The 21671-nt window shown below is 37.9% G+C and overlaps 1 protein-coding gene across 9 annotated transcripts in view; it reads right to left on the bottom strand.

Moving 5' to 3' along the window:
• The window catches only part of ROBO2 (roundabout guidance receptor 2), a 474209-nt gene that overhangs the window by 35732 nt on the left and 416806 nt on the right, over nt 1-21671 (bottom strand). For 5 of the 9 annotated variants that reach the window (XM_074813496.1, XM_074813464.1, XM_074813470.1 and 2 more), the window contains exons 18-24: nt 21172-21214; nt 19481-19608; nt 14925-15206; nt 14423-14548; nt 9904-10060; nt 3767-4027; nt 274-488 (exon numbers count right to left, since the gene is read on the bottom strand). In XM_074813496.1, the coding sequence (XP_074669597.1) occupies nt 274-488; nt 3767-4027; nt 9904-10060; nt 14423-14548; nt 14925-15206; nt 19481-19608; nt 21172-21214 (1212 nt within the window). The remainder of the gene's footprint in view (nt 1-273; nt 489-3766; nt 4028-9903; nt 10061-14422; nt 14549-14924; nt 15207-19480; nt 19609-21171; nt 21215-21671) is intronic. The other 4 variants (XM_074813504.1, XM_074813479.1, XM_074813487.1 and 1 more) reach the window with 1 other exon arrangement.

Below are 21671 nucleotides of genomic sequence, written 5' to 3' on the forward strand. Positions count from 1 at the left end.
CTTCTCCAGTAGAGTGAACTTTTCATGAAAGCTAGGATATAATTGAGTTTTCTTTCAAGTCTTTAAAGCTTTTTAAAATTCATGAAATTTCTTATCATTTTGCAGCAAAGCAAAGTATTTTCAAATCCTTCTTTAACTTTAGTGTTCAATATTAACACATTTTAAATGTTACAGAAATAGAGTGGAATAAATTTTCACTTAGAAAGTGTTTGACTGATGATGTATTTTACTGTTAGGAACAAGTTGGTGTCTCTGTTAACTGTGTTTGGTTACCTGTCACAGAGCTGTCCAGATTGTCCATACTGGAGCCTGGAGTATGCTCTAGACCTCTTAGCGGCCTACTGATTTCTACAGTTTCTTCTTCAATATCATCCTCATCATCATCATCATCTGGAACATCTGTTTCCAAATCTGAAATAAGGTTTCCAGATACATATCCTAGGGGCGGAACTGGAGCCTGAGGAGGTTGTGTATTGCTTTGGATGTGCCTACAGAAACAAGGAGGAAAACATTATCAGAATGGATGAGACTTTGTACCCCATGGTCAGTAGAACATAAGTCTTTCAATAAGTCCTGAAGTAGATTTACAAAACGTGTTTGTTAGGTCAAACTCAAGAAAAGTCAGTTCAGTTATTCACCATAGCTTTTAGTACCAGAGTACCCACACACTTTCCAGTCTTAAATATACTTCTCCTCCTGTAAGATGGGGAAGGTCAAGATTGTCCTTTTACAGATGAGGAATGATGCACACAGAGGCTATATATATCAAGTAGGAAGCCCACGGAAAAGCACAATTCTGAATCCCAACCTAGCATATAAGTGTCTCACCCAATATTCCACTTTGCAAATCACATGTTGAGCCAAAATTAAATTTCACTTCTGCTTAAACAGACTCAAGTGTCCTCAAGGAGAAGTCACCCAAAGAGAAGGAAATGCCCAGTAGGACAGAGAACTTTTAGAGTTCAATGAATCCATTACTGGCAAGACCTTTTTATTTTGCTTTATTCCCAGTAGTTTAGTTGAGTTAATTGCAGAAGTATTAGGGCATGCATGTGTGAAATTACTGCATGCAGCAATCACAATTAAAAAAAAGAAAAACAAAGATAAAAACCACCGACAGGATAGCTAAATGGCCAAAGGCAAGCACAGGACTCAGAATTTCATTTGTGTGGCCTCTTAGAGGCTAGAGAGGAAAAGAACAACCATCAGGTTTCAATGCAATGCTCTCCACAGCACTACAGGTACACAGCAAGCTGTGCCAGGGGATGCAGGCATGACTGGCCTCGGCATAAGAGCATGTACCATGCATGAAATTGCTGACTTAGGCATGTGGTTATCCTTGGGTGGCTGTACATGAGGTGCCGTGACCTGATTCAAACTGGCAGCGCTCTGGACGGGATCCAGGATTCTGCTGGTCTCTTGCTTGGACAGCATAACAGAAAAAATTACAACTGTCACCTGTGGTTTCCTAGCTCTAATATATTTTTGATGAAAACTTTGTGCTGTATTATTGCCTACACTTGATAAGTGCAGTAATTCTCTTTATTCAAACAGCTTTTTCTTTTTCATAATGTAATTCTATCGGATCTGAGAATGTCACAGTAAATGTTATGTACCACTGGAATCTCTCTCCACCTTGGTGTAGGTTTTAAATTATTGCTTATTCTGAAGATTATTTGCAGAGGAAATGCTTCCCTTCTGATATACAACCTCCTTTTGATTAGTAGTTCTTGAATACTTTTCTGTCTGGACATCAGGTTCTTAGCTATGCAGTGTTCAAAACACTGTGCTAAAGGGCACTACCATCTAACTAACCCTCAATAAACAGTGTGATTAGCTCCCAATCAAGCAAAATACTTAAGTATATGCTTAATGTTAAGCATGTCATAGAACAATTGAAGTCAATTTCTCATGTACTTGTAGTTAGTTAAGCATATACTTAAGTGATTTGCTGGATCTAGGCCATAATGATTATGTACTTTTCCAGTAATCTCTAATGTGCTCTTTCTTAAATTTCTAGTTGTCTGGCCTCTATATTTCTCTTCTGTTACTCCTACAGTAACCTACCTGGCAGGTCTCACCTTGTTTTGTTTGCCCCTGCCCCTACAATGGACAGATTAACTTTGTGAAAAGATAACTAAGAACTCTTCCTTCCCACTTAAGACAATGAAGGACTTTCCAGTGACTTTGAACAGCATTTGCTGAACAGCATGTATGAACAGCATGTATGAACAGTATCTAGGCAAGCATTATCAAAGCATTAAACAATTCCATGTCACAACTACTGCAAAAATCATTTGTACTTGCAACCCTCAATATCTACCCCAACACCTGCTCTAAAGTCCTAGTATGAAAATAGTTTATCTCCTCTATATTTTTTTTCAGAGTTTCATGCTCAATTACTGTGACCTAACACAACAGTGACGTTAAAATCTGTGTATTCCTAAGCACATTATGAAAGTTCCCAATCAACTTTAATTTTTCCAAAAGAGAGCAAGACCTTTCCTGTCAGCTGCGTGAAGCTTTGCTACAGAGTCCTAGTATGATACCTGGTCCCAGACTGGCACCCATGGTTTGTAGGGCATAGAAAGGGTAACAGCTGCAAAATGCAGCAGCAACTGACTGTACAGACAGGGTATGCATCTGTGTGCTGGCTCAGAAATCAGCTACCTTCAACAGGCCAGGTCTAGCTGCTGCCTGGGATTTGGGTCTGTCCCACGGGCAGGCCGAGGTCGGTGCTTGGCAGCGTGGCACTGCAACAGGACCAAAGTACCCTGTTGATTGCGTGCAGATTGCAGACAAGCCTCGAGGCTTCGACAGTGTCCAGGGAAAACAGCTGGCTTTGATTTGGCACTGCCTGCCTACCTGCCTGATCTATTTATGGTAGCTCAAGCTGAATAACTTTGTGGCTTTATTTACCAGCGAAGAAAGGCTGCTCCTCCGCTGGCAGCACGCCATTCAGTAACTAGCTCTGCTCCTCTCCTCCGAGATTTGCAGGCTTTGTCTGGATAGAAAAGTTGTAAAAGGACAACTGCCACTTAGGGAACATCCAGAAAGCAACTGACCTTCACCGCTTCCCCAGCCTGGTGCAGTTGACAAGTTCTTTTTCAGTCTCTGAAGAGATTGCTTCTGTTTGTTTTGCAGGGGAAATGTTACTGTGGTATTTGCTTGCTCTTCCTTTAAATAGGCATAAAGCACTCTAAAACACTAGATCCATTTTGTAAATACTAACAACTTCCTTCCTGCCACTTATGGTTTTTTCCCTATGAATCAGAAATCTTCATGGTATTTCAAACTACAGTCAGAGATGCAAATGCTTCATTCTCATGTGACACAAGGTAAAAGCTGCTACATTTCTATTTCAAGTGACTAGCATTATTTTTAATCAGGAATTTAGAACCTCAATATTTTTGAAAATCCTAAAAAATCTTTTGCTAGCCTGAACAGAGAGTACTCTGAGCTGCATAAAAGTTTCAGTAGGTGGGTGTTAACTATTTAGTTGAATATATGTAAAACTCCAGAAGAATATTTTTACATGTCTTTAGTCAAGATTTAACATAGTACCAAGCACTATGGTTTAAAAAGCAGCTACTAATGTTTAAGACTTTCACACTGTAGATACAGTTTTGCTATTTCTTCTTCCATTTTACTGCTTTGGAAACATTACTGAAATGTTGTTGAACACAGTTGATATTTATGTCATCAAGGAATAAATTATTATCATGCTTTCATTTCCCAGACCACAGGTGCCCCCTTCAAACATTACCATGTCTGCTTTGCTATATCAAACTGGTAAGCCCTTGTTAATTCATCAAGGTGGGCTTGAAGCATTGGCTGCATCTCCTCTCGTGGAGAAGGCGTGAGGGTTGCAGTTGACTGTTGCCCAAAGGAGATCGCAGGTGATGAAGCTACTCCTCGGACAGGAGGTGTGGGAACACGATCATCGTCTTCTTCAAGCTCATCCTCCATGCCCTGATGTAGGTAGGTCTGAACTGGCAAAGGCGGACACCAACCATCACTGTCATATCTAAAATAAAAAAGAAGAAAATAGTATATATTGAATCTCATCTCTGCTGTGAGTATACAGGGTATACAGGATTTCTGCTATAGTTTGAACCCTCACAAGCAGTGGGAGTTTTAACATTTATTGAAAATAGGGTCATAATTGTTTAAATTCTCCTTACTGAGTCTTTAATTTTTCCCACAACAGCTAAGCAACTTGAACAAGATGTGCAACAAAAAAATTACTGATCCATTATCATATTTGTTAATGGTGATAATCAACATAATCAACAACAAAAATGAACTAACTCACTTACTGGATCATTAACCTAGGAGAACGCATGAAGATTGACCCAGACATGAAAATAGCAGCATTCTTAAAAGGCAGAGCGAGATTTACGTAGTTGCACTTATGCCCTTCCTTACTTCCATTCTTCCCTTTATTTGTCTATAAACTTACTATTTGTTTTTATTTTGTAGCTTAAACAAAAAGCTACACTTTCCACATAAATTCTGGTCTTTTCACACTGCATATAGGTATCTGCTATGATGTGTAATACATTCATGTCACAGCAGCGCTGACCCTAAGCATATGCTATGTCACAGCACCAGCTGATAAGAGACATTAGCAAACATGTTGACAGCTCTGCCAGCACCCCACCTCCTACCCAATTTTTACTGGGACTTACCTAGACAGTGCTAAATTTCTGAATAGTTTCAACATACCTCCCCAAAGTAAATTAAAAGATTAACAACTACCAATATTCTTCAATACCAAATTCCCTCTCTTCACATATAAGAGATGTTCTGATAGGTTTTTGTGGTTCAATTTTTAGTCTTATATCAAAGGTGTACATCTGATCAGGACTAGAAGTAGAAGCTTTATATTCTATTACCACTGCTTATGCAAGCTTTGCCAGCAATTCAATCTTCTTCTGTCTCTGTCCTCATCACAGAACCTTTCAGTTCAGTGTTGTATTACGGTATCATCCCAGGACCCTGTCCCTTAGAGACACCAGCATCACTCAAGACACATAAGCCCTGGTGACTGTGGTCATTCCCTGTACATTATTTCCCCTGACTAATTCCCTAATCTGAACACAACTTCAGTTGTGCACAGCTCTGCTGACAATCACACCACTCAAATCTCAACACTGTCTACTCTACCCATCTTCAAAACATCCAGTCAGCCTGCAGTCCCTTGAGCATCTGAACACATTTATTCTTAACTCCCAGTGTATTCTAAAATACCTCAGGATAGACAGCTCTTTTCAAAAGGCAACCAGACAACCAAAAGCTCTCACAGCTCCTTCACTGTCAAACCATCTCACATTCTAAAGGCCATTCCCCAAGCATCTTCTAAGTCACTTTATCTTCTTTCCGCCTTCAGGAACTGCTGACAAGGTACACCTCTTTTTTCTGCAATGCATTGCGTTACACAGTTAATTTCTCAAACCGGTTTAAAAATACTCCTTCAAGGCTTCTGATTTGGAAGGAAGGAATTACCAGTTTCCGAGAGAAAAATGAATCACTGACAATTTTCTCAAGTGTGAAGCTGGGTTACAAAAAGGCTGGAAACACTGAGACAGAGAAGTTTCAAAACCTGTATTATGAACAGAACATTTACTTTAAGCAAAACCCAAAGATTTCTAAAATTAACTAAACTACTTTTTCCTTATTCAAAAGTCTGTAGTCTTTATTTAAAAGATCCATGATAGCTAAAATAACCTGACTTAATCATCCAAAAGTCTGCGGAAGATCTGTCTTGTAATTAAGGCCGGTATCACTTTAAATCTATATCTAGATAAAACCACATATAGATACACAAACATATGTACGTGTACAGAGGTGCAAATAAATGCTGCATCTTAACACTTGTCATTTAGGTGCTTTTGAGTGAATGATCATTACCATTTTCATAACACAGAGGTTTAAGAAAATGTTATCTGATACATATTCAATTCCTTATGAGACAAATTAAGATATGACTAGCTCTATTTGTCTTTCATTGCAATATTCACTCATGACATTGCCACCCAAGTCTGAAGGGACCATCCTAACTCATGCTGCTAAAAATGTACAGTGCAACAGCTCTGTCACTTACTTTTACTCTCTCAACCTCATGCTTTGGTGTAATGGCTTCTTCTTTAAAAGGGACAGGGCAGAAGGATACTCCCTAGTGACTTTTCAGTAATGTATAAATGAGCTTTGGATGTCCTCACCTTTTGACCTTATTTGCTTCAAATCCCAAAATGTTCAGTTTGATAGTAAAAAGATTTCTTAGTAAAAAGATTCTGCTCAAGTACTGTATCTTTACCTAGATTTTGTTTGAAATGGAAAGGAGCTTAAGCCTGAAGTTCAGCACATTGAGATTCAAGACTTCAGGTACAAGAACTTTTATCTTCATAATGTAAGATGTCTGAAAAGCCACCAGTTCTAGCCTGCATTTTACCAAAAAAAAATCTGCAAGAAAAAGCTAGCAAACCTAACAGACTACATAGTAACTACACCTCATATAAATGATAGTTATTGAAACTTCTGGAACCAGCATAGTGAATATCGGCTGCATCCATGTTCTTTTAGGTTTTCTGACTAAATACAACTTGGTGAAAATGCAACCTTTTTCAAGTACTTCTTATTAAAATCTAAGCACCTTAACTTTATTAGGGACCTCTGATTGCAATTTCATGATAATTAAGTCCCTAATAAGTTCTGGTTAACAACCACGACTCTCTATTTTTCTAATAATTTTTATTCTATTCTCAGCACTTTTATGCTATAGTAATTTTTTGCTATTAAAAAGCTTGGTTCATTACATTGATACATTTTTTTCTTCAACATAAAAAAATAGAGGTGCTACATAAGGGGCACGTTCTATAACAATTCTCTTTCATTACACACATTGTTGCAACAAAGAAAGCTTCCCCCTCTAGGCCTTGCCAGAAAAGATTTTTTGATGTAAGAGGTATTATCTTCCTTACTTTATCTAGCGACAGAAAATGGCTATCAAATATATTGACACCCAGCAGCTAATATTCCATTTTAAGGTGTAATCAATAATAAGAAATAAAAATAACCAATGATAACAATATGAAGATGGCCTTTATTGGGGTTGGCTCAAGACTGTGCATATTATTGGTGAAAAATATAAACAGATAATAATAAATAAGTAAAAGGCATTTCCTTATTGTCAAGATTATTAGATAAAACCAAGCAAAAGCATCTTCTCTGAAAAGAGAAGGAAAGGGAACATGCTTGATTGGGAGCTATTACAGGAAAAGACAGACTTCAAAAACTGCAGTATATACAAAAATTAAGGAATACAACAAGGAACAAGCACAGAGTTTGTAGAAGACCACAAAAAATGGGGAAAGTTTCACAGGAGACAGCTTGCTAGGAAAACAACAGTTTAAACCGACTTTCTGCAAAGGTTAAATAGGAATTTAAGACATCCCAAAAGCTACCACATTTTATGAAATGGCTGCTTGGATTAACACGTTCACCTTTCCTTATGTGTGTTGCAGTTCATGGGAAAATGGAGGTGAATGCACCTCAGTTCTTCTGGGGAGAAGATGGTAGAGAGAACTAATAGTATATTTTTTTTTCTTCCTTACCTATGATTAAGTTAGGTGACTTTTTTTTTCATTTGCTGTTATTGTGGATTTTCTTTTACAATTTATAAGCCAATAGGCCACTAGTGTTAATTTATAGTAAGAAAGATAAAGTGTCAAAAATGTTTAGTTTATTTGGGATACTCATACCAATGAGTGAATTCAAGAGTTATAGGAAGACATGCACAGAAAATAAGTTTCTGTTAGATGCCAACTTCCTTGTTTTATTGCTCTAAACATTCACCTTCCATATCACGTTGTGAGAACTTTAATAAAGTCTTCAGTTTTTCTGACTGGAAGTTCATTTTTCAATTGTAATTCACAATATAATTAGATCTGCATGTAATTAATTCTAAAATTAAAAAACACTGAACTTGTCATATATAGTATACATCAAAGAAAATAAAGAAAACAAAAAAAGTTTAAAAAAATTGCTTGGTGTTTTTTTTACTCAATATGTCAATATTAAAGGCAACATAAGGAATATGGTCTATGATTCATTCCATTTTAGCATGTTGAAAACCATGGAAACAAGATCAACTCCTGAATACAGAACAACCATTAGTATTGGATACATCCTCAGGAAGTATGGGCACTGCAGATTCATTGGGTTCAGTGAAGCTGATTGCAAATTACTGTAGCTCAAGACTGATACTGTAAGTCTTCAAAATTTTTTTTCTGTTTGGTAAAATGTGCTTAAAAGGTATTGTTACAACCGTTGTTAATGAGATATTACAAAAAACAGAGAAGAGTAATTCAAAAGATAATCAGAGGAAAAACTAAGTCTGAATTGTTGAGGACCTGGAAAGCTGGTGATTACCTTATCCTTAAATAACCAGTGTTGTCTTGGTGACCAACATCATTCCTTCCAGCTAAATAAGAGATACTTTATGCAACTGAGGAGTCAAGCCCTGTGTCACAAGGGATTTCTCTAGAAGGTATTTCATTTACCTTTTATGCAATTTCACTGTCCTGAAAGAAAATCCAAGCTGTTTACCTTCTGTAGCATAATTAGAATAGTGAAATGGCTGCACATGTGTTTTAAGAATATAAACTGATAGATGAAAATTATATGGCAAAATAAAATTAAATTTATTTTAGCTTTTTATGACAGAATACAGGACATAATGATTATATGCACCTTTTGCCTTGAGATTGAAACAACTCTTACAATCAGTAAGGTTATTCATTTTCTCTTACATTTGCTTTGAAATTCTAACTCTAATACAGCTTGAATGGACCTTCATTTTAAATGGAACTCAACTGACTTACACAGCTAGTTGTTATTAATTTTAAGAGATTAAGGACTTGGTATAAACTGAAATATTAATATTTAATTATTCTAATTTTTATTATAAAAGTAGTGATGATCAATTCACGCTTACAAGATAACATTTTCATTTTTATATTCAGTAAAGCTATTACAATGATTTTTTAAAACATGTATTTCATCCTTAGGAAATATTGATCAATCCATGTATTTAAACAGGCAGAAATTCGTCCCTGACAGAGTGATGATTCTCAAAGGCTCCAACAGAGCTGACCACAGTAAACTATTTTTCTATATACTCGATTTTCCTCCAGAGTTTGATAACCTGGTACTTCATATAACTTCACTTTATAAAAAGCATTCCATAATTGTTCTCTGTGCAGGAAATGTCACTTTCCTGTCATTTAGTGCTTTTTGTGTGATTTTGTGTCCTTCGGAACAAGTTTAAGCTATCCAAAAATAAGTGTAAGGTTCCAGAAACTCAAGAGTTGTTTAAATAATCAAAAAGAAGTCCTATAAATAGCATGACTTCTTCAACTGTGAAATTTCTTCTAAAAGCCAATAAGAAGATTATTATCCACTGGTTGATCTTCTAAAATTAATCCGATTTAGTGTGGGGTTTTTTGTTCTTTTGGCTCTAATATTTTTAAACACCAAAGCAGTGAAAAAATACAAGGAGCCAGATTATGTCATCCTTACTCACTCCGCAATCATCTGCAGGCAGTCCCAACAGAATTCAATTAAGCTACATGCGAAGATAGACACTTCCCAGCATGAGTAAGCAGAGAAGCCCTACATGATGATGAAGCAAGGTCACTTTTATTTCCATCTTCAGCCACTATCAAGAGAAGCTATTCAAACATTCTTCCTCCACAGCCCTGAATATGTCTATAGGATAAGTTGTGCTCTTTTTTTTTTTTTTAAACAAACAATAATATTGTCACTTAGTGAAATTTTGTTTAAAAAGCCTCATATCTGCAAACTACAGATTTTTCTTCAAAAGAAAAATTAAAAAATTACCCTGCTTCTTGCTGATCCACCCCATAGTGTTCCAGCTCTGTTCCTGGAAGCGGCTGCACGGGAGGGGGTGGGAGGGGAACACTAGCCCAGTTTGACCCATTATTTTTCTGGGGCTTGGCAGTATTTTTGTTTTTCTTCTTTTTCCCTCCTTTGCCACCTGGAAATCCAAAAAGAAAAATAAAATGTTAGAGATATAATGTGGGAAGAAAAGCTAGCTATTTATGCTTCTTTGAAAGAATTCTGATTCCAGATGGCATGTCCCAAAAAAGATGTATTTATGTCCCTGCAGAATCAGCATCAATGTGCTAATGCTGTTACAAGGTTATAAATAATAATAGAATGGAACAGAAAAATATTTTGAACAATTGTTGAAAATAAGTTCTTTTTAAAACTCCACAGATTTGCACCACAGTAGTACACAACCAAGGAAAGACATGTTTTGCCGTATCAGAAATACATATACTGATTTATTCATGTCTGCTTTATGACATCTTGAATTCACTGTTAGATAAAAACATAATAGACTATAGCAAATGTTAGAATCCAACGTGCTTATAACACTGGTTTGCATAATCTCTTTCTGTGGAAAACACAGAGGTTAAGGACACAATCTAAAAAAATTGTCATTAGATTCAATATCTTTCAGCCAGAATGACAACTGTGAGTTGTCAAAACAAAAAGAAACAGGGTTTTGCCGATAGAAATTTACTGTTTCATTTTTTAAAACATCAGGAAGTCACCTGCAATGCTTTAGGACTCTGTGTTTCACAGGATTGAAATATCTTGTGCCACTATGGAGAAGAGGTTCTATTTCTGATGTACAAATCTAACGGAGGAGGCTGGTAGAAATGAAGTGAGCAATGCATTTTGCTTAAGCCCTCTTCTCCTCTATTATTGTCCTTGCACCCACTTCTCCAGTTGAGACACTTCCATTTGTGGGAAAGCAGTCTTACAGAGAAAGCTCTCATCCCACTTGTTTAGCTTCTTTTATTTTGCCCTGACTCCTTTTTCTTGTCAGGAATTCATCAAGAGAAAGAATGGCACAAGAATTTGAATCCCTTGTCTTCTTGGAGACCCATCTATTTATTACATTTTGTTGTGGATTTCAAAGTCTCTGGATTTTTGGGTGGAAGAATGGTTTGTCATATGTTTTTTTCAGTAGGGTACCCAGCTGGCAGACACTCATCCCTTGTCTGTTGCAGAAAGCACAGTCTAATTCATCTTATCCACTGACATCTCTTGCTGATTTATAAGAATCAGCCAAAAAAACCCATGTAAAAAGTTCTCAACGCCAATGAATCAAAAAAGCCACAAGTGACTTGTCAGGCAGGGTGGCACAGTGTGCACTGGCAGGCACCACCACCCTCTTTGCCATGGGCTCTAGCTTTAGGCATCGAGACATTGAGAAGGAGATGCAATTCTAGCAATAGAGACAAGCACGTGTCACGGGACTTTTTGTCTGAGAGACAGTGGCTTTCTTCTTTTAGCTCTGAATATCAGCTGGACCAAAATAGGAACAAATAGAGAGGGAAGAAAAAGGTGATTCTGTGATTCTCTTTTCACCTCCTGTTGCAGCTGCAGGAGACAGGCAACAAGTCCAGCAAGGTTTCTAATCAGCCTGGCTGGCAACACATTGCAAACAAGACTTTGCTTTCCACTACTCAATTCCAGACCAGAGCCCTTCCTTCCATGTCTTGGAGTATTTATAGTAAGTCCAGGCAAGTTCCTGTCATTCACTCTGTGCAAACTGAACTGATATCCCATCTATTAGGATGCAAGACAGGCTCTTCCCCCCTTTTGTAGCCTGGCAGAGAGGGAAGTTTTCTTGAAAAGGGAAAGAACATTTTGATCAACAGAAAAGAAACCCCAGTGATGGTGGCAATGGAGGAACAAATACATGAACTTTCTGGAGGGAAAATTAAGCTTTCAAAGCACAAGTATGGCAGAAAGAGGAGTTAGAAATAGGGTCACAGAACAGTACAAAGGAAGTACATTAATTGTAGACATGAAGGAATTTTTGAAAAGTCAGCAGGAGTAGGAGCCAACAAGAGCTAAGGAAGGAGGGGCTGCTTTGGGAGGAAAGCACATGCATGAGAGAGAGAGAGAAAGAGTGTGTGTGTGTGTGTGTGTGTGTGTGTGTGTGTGTTGCAGGGAGGTTTAAAGTAGGAATACTCAGAGGAAAGAAATGCAGAGAACTTCAGCTTAGGAACTCGTTGAGGTGGAGAGGAAGATTTTGGCATTGTAGCATCTTGGTAACCTTAGGAGATGTAAAAAGAGGTTGGATGTGTGGGGTGCTATTATGGAGTCACTTTGATTTGGAGGGGTTTGGAGAGAAAGGTCTAAGACAACAGAACTATTAGAAAGAGTGAAGCAGAGAGCTGAGGAACTGTTCAGATGAAGAAATAAAAGAAAGGAATTCCAAGGTCATTACTGCTAAGGAAAGCAGCCTGCACCATACAGTTGGGCAGGAGATTTCTCCTCTGTCCCCATGGGCAGAATTACTCCACTGTCAGACTAGTGGAACAGACACCTAATACATAATGCCTGATGTGTGCTTGAAAACTGTTGCACCGAAGCCTTGTTTCCCCATAGCAATGTTGCTTGATGTTTCAATGTCTCCTCACACTGAAATTCAATTATATTGTTTAAATCTCTACATGAATCAGGCCCTGGAAAAAGAATTTGCCAGTCGGGCTGATGATGATCATAGCACTGACATAGGCTGGGAGCTGTGCAAAGTACAGCCACCAAATTTCCCTGCCTCACAAAGCAGTTGAGTTTTTAGCTGTTTTCTATTCCACAGTGAGATAGGATTTCTTACAATATGTGTTTGAGAGAGACAGAAACTTAGTCAGAATAATAAGTAGTACTTAAAGTACTAACCAAGGAAGTGAGAGAACAAGTCCCTGCTCACCCTTATGGGGACTGTCACCCTTATGGGGACAATCAAAGCTGGTCTCTGACTCCAGTGATGCTTTAATTATTGGACTGCTCAAAGGTCTCCCCCAGTTTCTCATGTATTATAGATATAATTAGCCTGTATTAAAGACATAATTAGTGGGCAAGGGAGAGCAAAATACTGACTCCGCAGTCCAATAGTCTGACACTCATCTGAGCACTGGGGCATCCAGGTGTGAGCTGCTTTGATCACAACAGGAGTGCCCTGGCCATAGAAAGACTGGCTAACCTGATGTTTCCATGTGTCGTCAGAAAATTTACTTCAAACTGAGAAACACTACACAAAATATGTTTCACTTGAAATATTTGTTCGAAGTCCAGCTTTTGATCAACTGGCATTTTCCAGTGAAACTTTGTATTTTCTGAGAAAATTTTCAGGCAACTGTAGCTGTCAACACATCTAAAGTGTGATACTGCCCTCTGATAACCAGCACATATGTACCTCAGCATATCAATTTCTGCTTTTTCATTCAGCCGGAGGAGCAAGCCGATTTCCTAAGCTACTTGCCAATACATCTCACATACAAGGGACAAGAACCTTTCTTGAAGCATTGTATGAACTTAGTTCCCAGATACCTCCCTGTCAATGCCATAATCCTGTTTTTCGATCTCACTCAAATCAGCTAATACTTCCCATGAGAACACAAGACTTTCAAACACATTTGGCTCAGTTATGGGCCAATGATTATAGGTTTCTAATCTCAACATTCAATTTGAATAGTCATTTAAATTGACATAAAGAAGCCTTTTCGAGGGCTGATCTGTTACTGTTACTATTGCTCGAACTTACTGTGGAAATTCAAAAGGCTATGGATATAGTACGAATTTGAAAAACAAGTCTCTTCAGCTCTCTCATAATTTGGTCAAGTGAAATAGCAGACTCTCATTTTAATTGCTGGCTTTTCATTTTTTGTCTTGAAAAAAATATACATAAGTAACAAGTAAGCAAAATTAAAGAAATCAAGAGAAAAGGTGTGTTTAAATATGACACAACCACATGTACTACAATCGTTTTCATCCATGTGTCATGTTTCCGATGTAACAGCAGCACATACATAAAATTTACATTCTGTTTGTATGCAGACTTGGCATAATTTTTGAAACCCCAGCCATCTTGCAGGACCCTACATCTATTTCTGAGCTGCTTCACTGAAAAGCAGCATTTAGAACCAGCTCGTGGGAGTGGGGAAGCTGTTAACAACTCAACAAAAATATTAAACTCCTCATGAATTTCAGTGTGGGGAGACCTATAAACTGAGGATTGATGCAGAAATACATTTGCTCCATGAACTGTGATGTCAGAGAAAGGATATGACAAGGTAAGGTTTGCAATTGTGCCAACAATCGCTGGTTGGGAGTATTCTCTAATTATCTCCAAACAGGTTTTGCAAAAGGCTTTTTTTTTTCAGTAGAGGCCAATGTGATGCTGTTTGCTGATGTTCCAGTGGGCAGGCACCCTCATACCTATCTGCAAAGTGCACCTAGGAGGTTTTCCGCCTCCCTGGCGAGCTGCTCACCATCACCCCTCCGTCCCTCACCCACCCACAGCGGTGGAACCAACCTGAGAGGCTGCCACTCCTTTCGGAGCTGTTGTGGGAGCTGGTGGTGCTGAAATCCTGTGACTGGTTGTGTGGCAATCTATTAGCCAATCCCTCAGCCACGCGGTAGTCAGGGATGTAAAGCAAGGCTAAGGGTTAAAGGGCAAAGGTCACAGTGGCATCGTGTGATTAGTTGACAGCACAAGCACATGCAACACATGCAGTTAGCAAGTCAATGGCAGATGTGGTGGGGCAGCAAGTTTTAATTTTTTTTAATTTTGAATGTATACCTATCCTAGCCTAATGGAAGGCAGATGGATTGGTGACTGGCACAGGACAAAGAGGATTAAAAGAACAGAACAATATATTTTGTGATTGTCTGAGGTTCAGCACACATGCAAGGTATGCAAGCATTAGTTATGGTAAATATAAACAGTGTCTCACATACTAAAAAGTTTTTTCTAATTCATGCATAGATGATACAGTATAAAGCCAAGGGCTCTGGAAAATAAGAGCTGTAATTACCATTGTTGCCTTTGCCTTGGTCTGGGAGAGAGTAACCGAATCCCATCAGGTCATTTTTTTGCTGAATTGAGCTTTTCCACTGAGGATCAGGTAAGTCGACAGCCAGCTCATGGATGCTGTTGGAATGCAGTATCTGGGTGGTGGCATATGGCGTAGCTTGTGTTATTTGGCTGGAACTGTTGTAACTAGTTTTCGTGGTGAAGTCAATGCTGCTGTAAATGGCTCCATCAGAAAGCATAGTAGCAGTTTTATCCCCTTGCCCTGGCACTGGTGGCAGCACATCTGTGGTGAACATAGGGGAATGAAACAAATCATTGATGCACAGGAAGCCTGAAAGTATCAAGGTTTAAGATGAAAAATAAATGTGTCATTTTGCACGTTTGCATTTCAGCTGAGACAGGTCCATGAGCCAATGAAGGGAAGATGATGTACAACCATCGCCAAGCTATCAGCATCTGTGACAGGCCTACCACTTGTCCTTCACGTCTCACTGCCTAAAACCATCTTTTTTTTTTTCCATACCTTCAACTGTGAAAGTGAAGTTTGGAATATTTCTCTACTGAAGAATGTTTTCAATTGTTCACTCTATGTCAGAACCGATGAAACTGTCTGGGCTTCAGGGAAATGATGAAAGGAGTGAATGTACAAATCACAGAGGAAACTTTCCCAGCAAATATGTAGCAAAACTCTTAAATGGATGCCACAGCTCTCAAAGTAGTTTTTTAAGGGCATCACCTTGAGTTCCTTGAAGTTTTATGCATCAGCTTATCTAATTTTCTTTTTGACATTAGCTAGTACATTTCTCCTTTTCAACAAAAGAAAAACCTGACAAAAACAAGTTGTTCCAGATATGTGAAAGAAAATCTGTTATTCTGAAGGGATGTATGTGATCAGTCTCTTAAAACGGCAAAGCAGTGTTGATAATGGAGAACAGCTTGTTCAAATACTCCAGTACGTTTACCTGAAAAACAGTACAGCATATTTAACTAAATATCTGTTGACTTTTCTACATCTTTTGAATTCTATCACACTGCAATTTGTACCTCTAATCAGTTAGATTGGCAATCTCTCTCCTTACTAAACATTGCAGTGACCTTTGCTGGTGGAATACTAGATTTAGAAGCTGAGACTACTGAAGTGTGAAGAATCTAATGATGACTGGCATGATGTCCCAAGGAGAACCACAGCTCAGCAGATAACCCTCTTGCTGCTCTCTCAGAGGTCAATATATCAAATGGTACTATTTTTACAATTTATTCAGACTTTGAAAAGTTGAATCCATTCTGGAATTTATCTGTTATTAAAATGCATCATTTATATGACATTTGCTTTACATAGCTGGATAGCAGGTATGGATTTCAACTGTTAGATCGTATTTGAAATAATGCATGCTCCTATAGTGAGGATGTTCAGATCCCATTCTCGATATCACAGACATTTTTATATACCTTAAGCCCCAGAGAGAAAAGATTATTTTTGCACCTAGACAAGGGTTTAGGCACAGTTCCAGACTCAGACATAGGTTTTGTGCAACCTCAGGGAATACGGTTGTTCTCTCACTGTCTCAAGACTTTTTCAGCAATGAGATATGATACCATGGCCTCCTCCCACTGTTTTGTTTTTTGTTTGTATTTTTTTTTCCTGGGATGAACATTTAGACCACAGAACTATTTTCTACTGCATTCATGTGTGCGACAGTGAACATTTTAATATGGACCCTAATAACATCTGCAGTCTCAGGGCAACAATGTCATATTAAAAATAAATACGCAATAACAAGTGCTCAGTAGAAAGACTGCAGAAACAGAGATTAAATTTGGGTCTATCACTATGGTCTGTTTTTGCAGACAACAATAACAGGGAAATGGGCACAATCAAGTATTTAAAATGCCTTAATTGTATTAACTTATATCTGCAGATAAATTGTAAGTGAAAAAAAGATTACAATTAATGCAAACTACAGGTCATATTTCAAAATCAGGTTATTTCTATCTATCTGCACATATCCAATGTGCTTTCTAGAGGCAGTACACAATCATAAAAGCATCTATGTGCAAATACAGCATGAGATGTGAGAGACAAATGCAGCCTTAGCTTTCTCGCATTTCATCCACAATATGAAGATTTTTCCTTTCCACAACTGGTTTCATCAAAGTATAATAGACGGTTTCATCAAAGTATAATAGACTGAAGTTTAGTAAATAAATTCTGTTGTTGATGTATAAAATGAAGTAAGTCCATCTCAACCTGTCTGTGTTGGATTTGCAGACTCACAGAAGTAAAAACTAGCAAAATGCTCATCTCTCAAGTACTCAGACATACATCTATCTTTTAGAGCACATTTCTGGCAACTGAAGAGGTATCATCTCTATACAGTCATTTTAGAATGGAGAACTACACACTTGAAAGTAAAGTTACATAGCTTCCCACCAGCTAAGAATTTTCGGTCATTCTTACTAATAAGCTGAGTTTCTCCGGACATTCTGGGAATTTTCAGTACAACCACAGATTACTTTTTTGACCTCCATGAGATGTATACACTAAACCCCCAAAGAGCTATTAAAGTGCCATTTTACAAAGTAACATAATCACCTAGTAAAAATCAAATGTGACTTTCCCACCAACTTGTCATAGGGAAAAACCCACACTGTACATTTCAGACCAAAGATGAACACACATTTCCCACCGGACACTTTCCCCAAAACTCCAAAATCCAACTTGTTTTCCGAAACATTTCCGTGCTGAAATACTTCCTGGGAGAAGCTCTTTGTTGCTGCCTGAGGAGATGCAGTACCATTTTCTGGCCTTACCTGACTCCAAACCTAACCTGTGCTTCCCACGCACAGCCTTGTTCCCAAATGCCTATCTAGGACGTAATTTGGATATCACTCTTAAAGGCAATGTTAGAACTGCCTGCCTCAGTTTCTGAGTTTCCAAAGTGGTTGGTTGCCACCTTACTGTTTTCAAAATTCTTACAGACCTTTTATACTACCACAGACCTTTTAACCAGTAAAAGAGGCCCAAATTCCGTCTACACAGTTAATTAATGGTAAAAGACATCTGACTTCTAACCCATCTTTAGTGCAGAAGCATCCAAACTCAACTGCTGAAACAGACAGGGTTAAGTGGTCCCAAACCAGCCAGAATAAAACTGTGAGCTCAACTGTAAAGATCATGGGTGGAATTAAGCTGCTGAATCTCAAAATATAACTGTTGCATTTCTTGGACAAATTTGGACCTATGCCTCATCCACATTGAAGCCAAAAGCTTTAAAACATGCTTCCAATTTCAGTCGTATAGAGCCAAATGCTAAAACAAAATGGTAATTTTTCTGCATTATCTGAGCTTATGAAAAGATGGAAAAGTACTGAAGGGTTTTATTTTCAAGATATTCACAACAAAGAAGCTGGCAGATATTCAGTTGCCTTCTAAATATTATCAAAAGTTTTGCTTACTTTATAATATTTTTGTAAGACAAGAGCTTTGCAACATTTTTATATGGAAAATAAATATAGAATGTTTTGAAGTCACAGTAGTCAAACCAGAGGCAAGAAGTTTTCCACAGGAACATATAACCTACATGGGGGATGGTTTTCAAAATCAAATTCTGGTACAGTTCAAAACTAAATTATTTTCCATTTATCAGTTTGATGGTTTTATAGATTTTTTGCATTTTAATGTATTTTTGATATATATAAAGTTGTCTTAATTTTTGTTTACGTATTTATGTCTTAAAAATATTTATATACTTATTTATGTTAGAAGCCCTGTTCTGAACACTACTATGCAGAATTAGCTGTGTTATAATATCACAGAAACCAAGGAAGTAACAGATGGATGTGAATAGTACTACGACTTTTAAAAATTCCAATCATACATCTTGAAATTCCCATTTGACTAAAATGTTTGGAAGAAAATAACCCCTCTGAAGATTCATCACCATAATTATAAATCATTACCTCATCTCCCCAAAGGGCCTCCCTCAATTCAAAATGGAAATAAAACCCTGAAAAATCTAAATAGTTCCCTTTTAGGTATTCTTCTTTTCAATAAGAAGTAAAATTTCTGAAGACCTTTGAGTCCTTCTTCATGGATTATGGTTTGAGACTGAGAGCAGTCCCTCAGCAGGGAGGGGATGAGTAAGGTGACAGCAACAACGTTCTTTAGTCCTCCTTCTGCTGAAGGAACATCCTTCTGCATCCCTGAAGTTCTTCTCTGCTCTTATGGACATCCTCTATCTCTGGTTACATTGCCCTGTACAGCAGATTACTCATCTCCACACAAAACAGAATGAGTTTGAGCAACAAATACATTTCTCTTGAGATGATAAGCAGACCCTGTCTCATGACTGTGGGGTAAATTACAAACTAGACCCACATTTTAAAGAAGAGAAGAAACAAAATGAACATATTAAAGTCAATTTTAAATCAAATCTTGAGTCAAACATAGGAAGAACTATAATGATAAAAATATTACACAATGTTTATCATAGATGAATATGATAACAACAGAAGCCTATTGTATACTATATAGTGACTTAATCAAATGAAACCTACCTCCACGACCAAAATTTCCAAGATCATTTGGTCCACTAGTGCTGTTGTTTACCGGCAGACTTGTGGCAGGCCAAGAGTCTGCAAGCCAAGGATAACTGGGGTCACTTGCATTCAACAGACCTGGTCGACTGAAGCAGAATAAGAAAAAAAGATATACATACATATATATATATATGTATTTACAAAATTAAAATATCTGTGAGACAACTGGTGATTGAAGAGACCATATCACTGTTCTAACACCACAGGTAACAAACAGTTTAGAGGACTTTAATTTATTTCAAATTAAAATTGTGTAGCCTTTGATGATTTAAAGACCTTGAGCAGTTAATTAAGGTTATATACAAATCAACTCTGTCAGTAGAAGTGGGACTAGGCATCCGTCGTGATTCTGCCAGAATCTAAATGAACTCCGTTGTCTGTGTGAAACAGGGGTTAGGCAGCACCATCATGGGATCCTACACCAGGGCTGCATGATAAATTACCACCTCAAGGGAGCCATCACTCAAACTGATTGCTCCATATCAGCCATTTCCAGGACTTTGGGCTACTATTTCTTCCTTCCCTTGAATCTCAAATACACGCCTGTCATCTACAGGCTGGTAACTCTTTCTTTGAGCACTCTTGGATGGTTTAGAGGCAAACAGGTTTGAGTAGGATTAATGAAAAGTCCACAGCTATCTTTATGTGCCACTACTGCATGGCTTTTATATCCCTGTAATTCCCAGCTTTGAGAGCAGTATTAAATGATGAGTATGTTGAAAGAGAAGGTATACTCAGGCCATAAGGCACAGTGTCTCTCTCATCCCAGAATAAACAGCCAGAAGTTTAGCAAGGCAGTTGGATTGTTTGTACTTGTATTTAACAGGGAAAACAAAACATTTCCTGCAGACACTTCCCTTCCCTCAAACGAAAACAAAAAACATCCACGGTTCTATAGCTTTTCTAGGTTATTAATGTAGTCATGAAGTTGGAGCAACATCTCCAATCATTGTACGTTATAGACCCCCGCCTGGTACAATCCCTAAGAGAAACATCGGTTTCTATGGAAACGGCAATAAGAAGACCCTGCCGCTTTCTTGCCACATCTACTCACTCTCATTAGGCCTAATCTCTTTTTGCTAAAATATTGATTAAACGGGAGATTGGAAGTTATTACCAGGGCCTAATTACAATCTCCATATTGGCAAAAGGAAAATAGATGAGGATATATGGGCCCGTTATCAGCTTTTATCAATTTCAATTGAGTAGCCAAAGTTGTGGAATCTAGTCCTATCAATCTACAGCCTATTCATCATCTATGAATCATTTATTTCGTGATCGATTAAATGTAATTGTTCACTCACAGCAATTTAGGGGGAGCCAATAAGGAGTCTTAAACAACAGCAACTTCATTTGCTAATGTCTAATTAATGCAATAAACATCCCGGTAACAAATGAACACATTCCTTGTGATATTTACTACTCATTTCTTCCAAGGCATCTGGGAGATATGAAACATCTGGGCTTGATTCCTCCAAAGTGCACAACAGATAGGTCATTAAACCTTGTGGCAAGCCACTTAACTCCTCCTAGCATTGCCAGTCTTCCCAATGATCGGTTATTACCCAAGTGTATTACCTGCAGCATTTTTCATATCACTAATTTTAAAAATAAATACGATGGAAAGTCTTTTATACAAGGAAACATACCTTCCATTGCTCATTAGTCCTCCATCTCCTCTTTGGAAAGTGACTGTGTTTTGGTTGGAAAAACAAAACAAACAAACGTATACACACACACGCACACACATATAAGACAGGGAAAAATCAATTAGTAATAATTAAAAGTAACAATTCAAACTGTTCAGTGTCCGAGATTGAAGGCCTCTTGGCATCACCACATAACAAAGTACAGAAATGATAAGAAAAGGATCAACACATTAGGCTTACAATTTGTTTAGAATTTCACTGCACATTATTGATTAACATCAATTTGCTCTGTAGCTTGCAAGGCAAACCAGCTGCCTGGGCAAAAGGCCTGAATTTACCACAGGCCCCTTCATATGACTTTGCATTGCAAGACTGAGCCATGTGATGAAATTGTTTTCTTGGCATGCTTTTGCTTCAGTACATAATGACATTGCACCAGTGAGTTAATAACATCATGTCGTAATGCAGCAATATAATGTCACCACACAAATATGCCATTT

Source organism: Strix aluco, chromosome 2 (genome assembly GCF_031877795.1).
Source record: "Strix aluco isolate bStrAlu1 chromosome 2, bStrAlu1.hap1, whole genome shotgun sequence".
Taxonomy (NCBI): domain Eukaryota; kingdom Metazoa; phylum Chordata; class Aves; order Strigiformes; family Strigidae; genus Strix; species Strix aluco.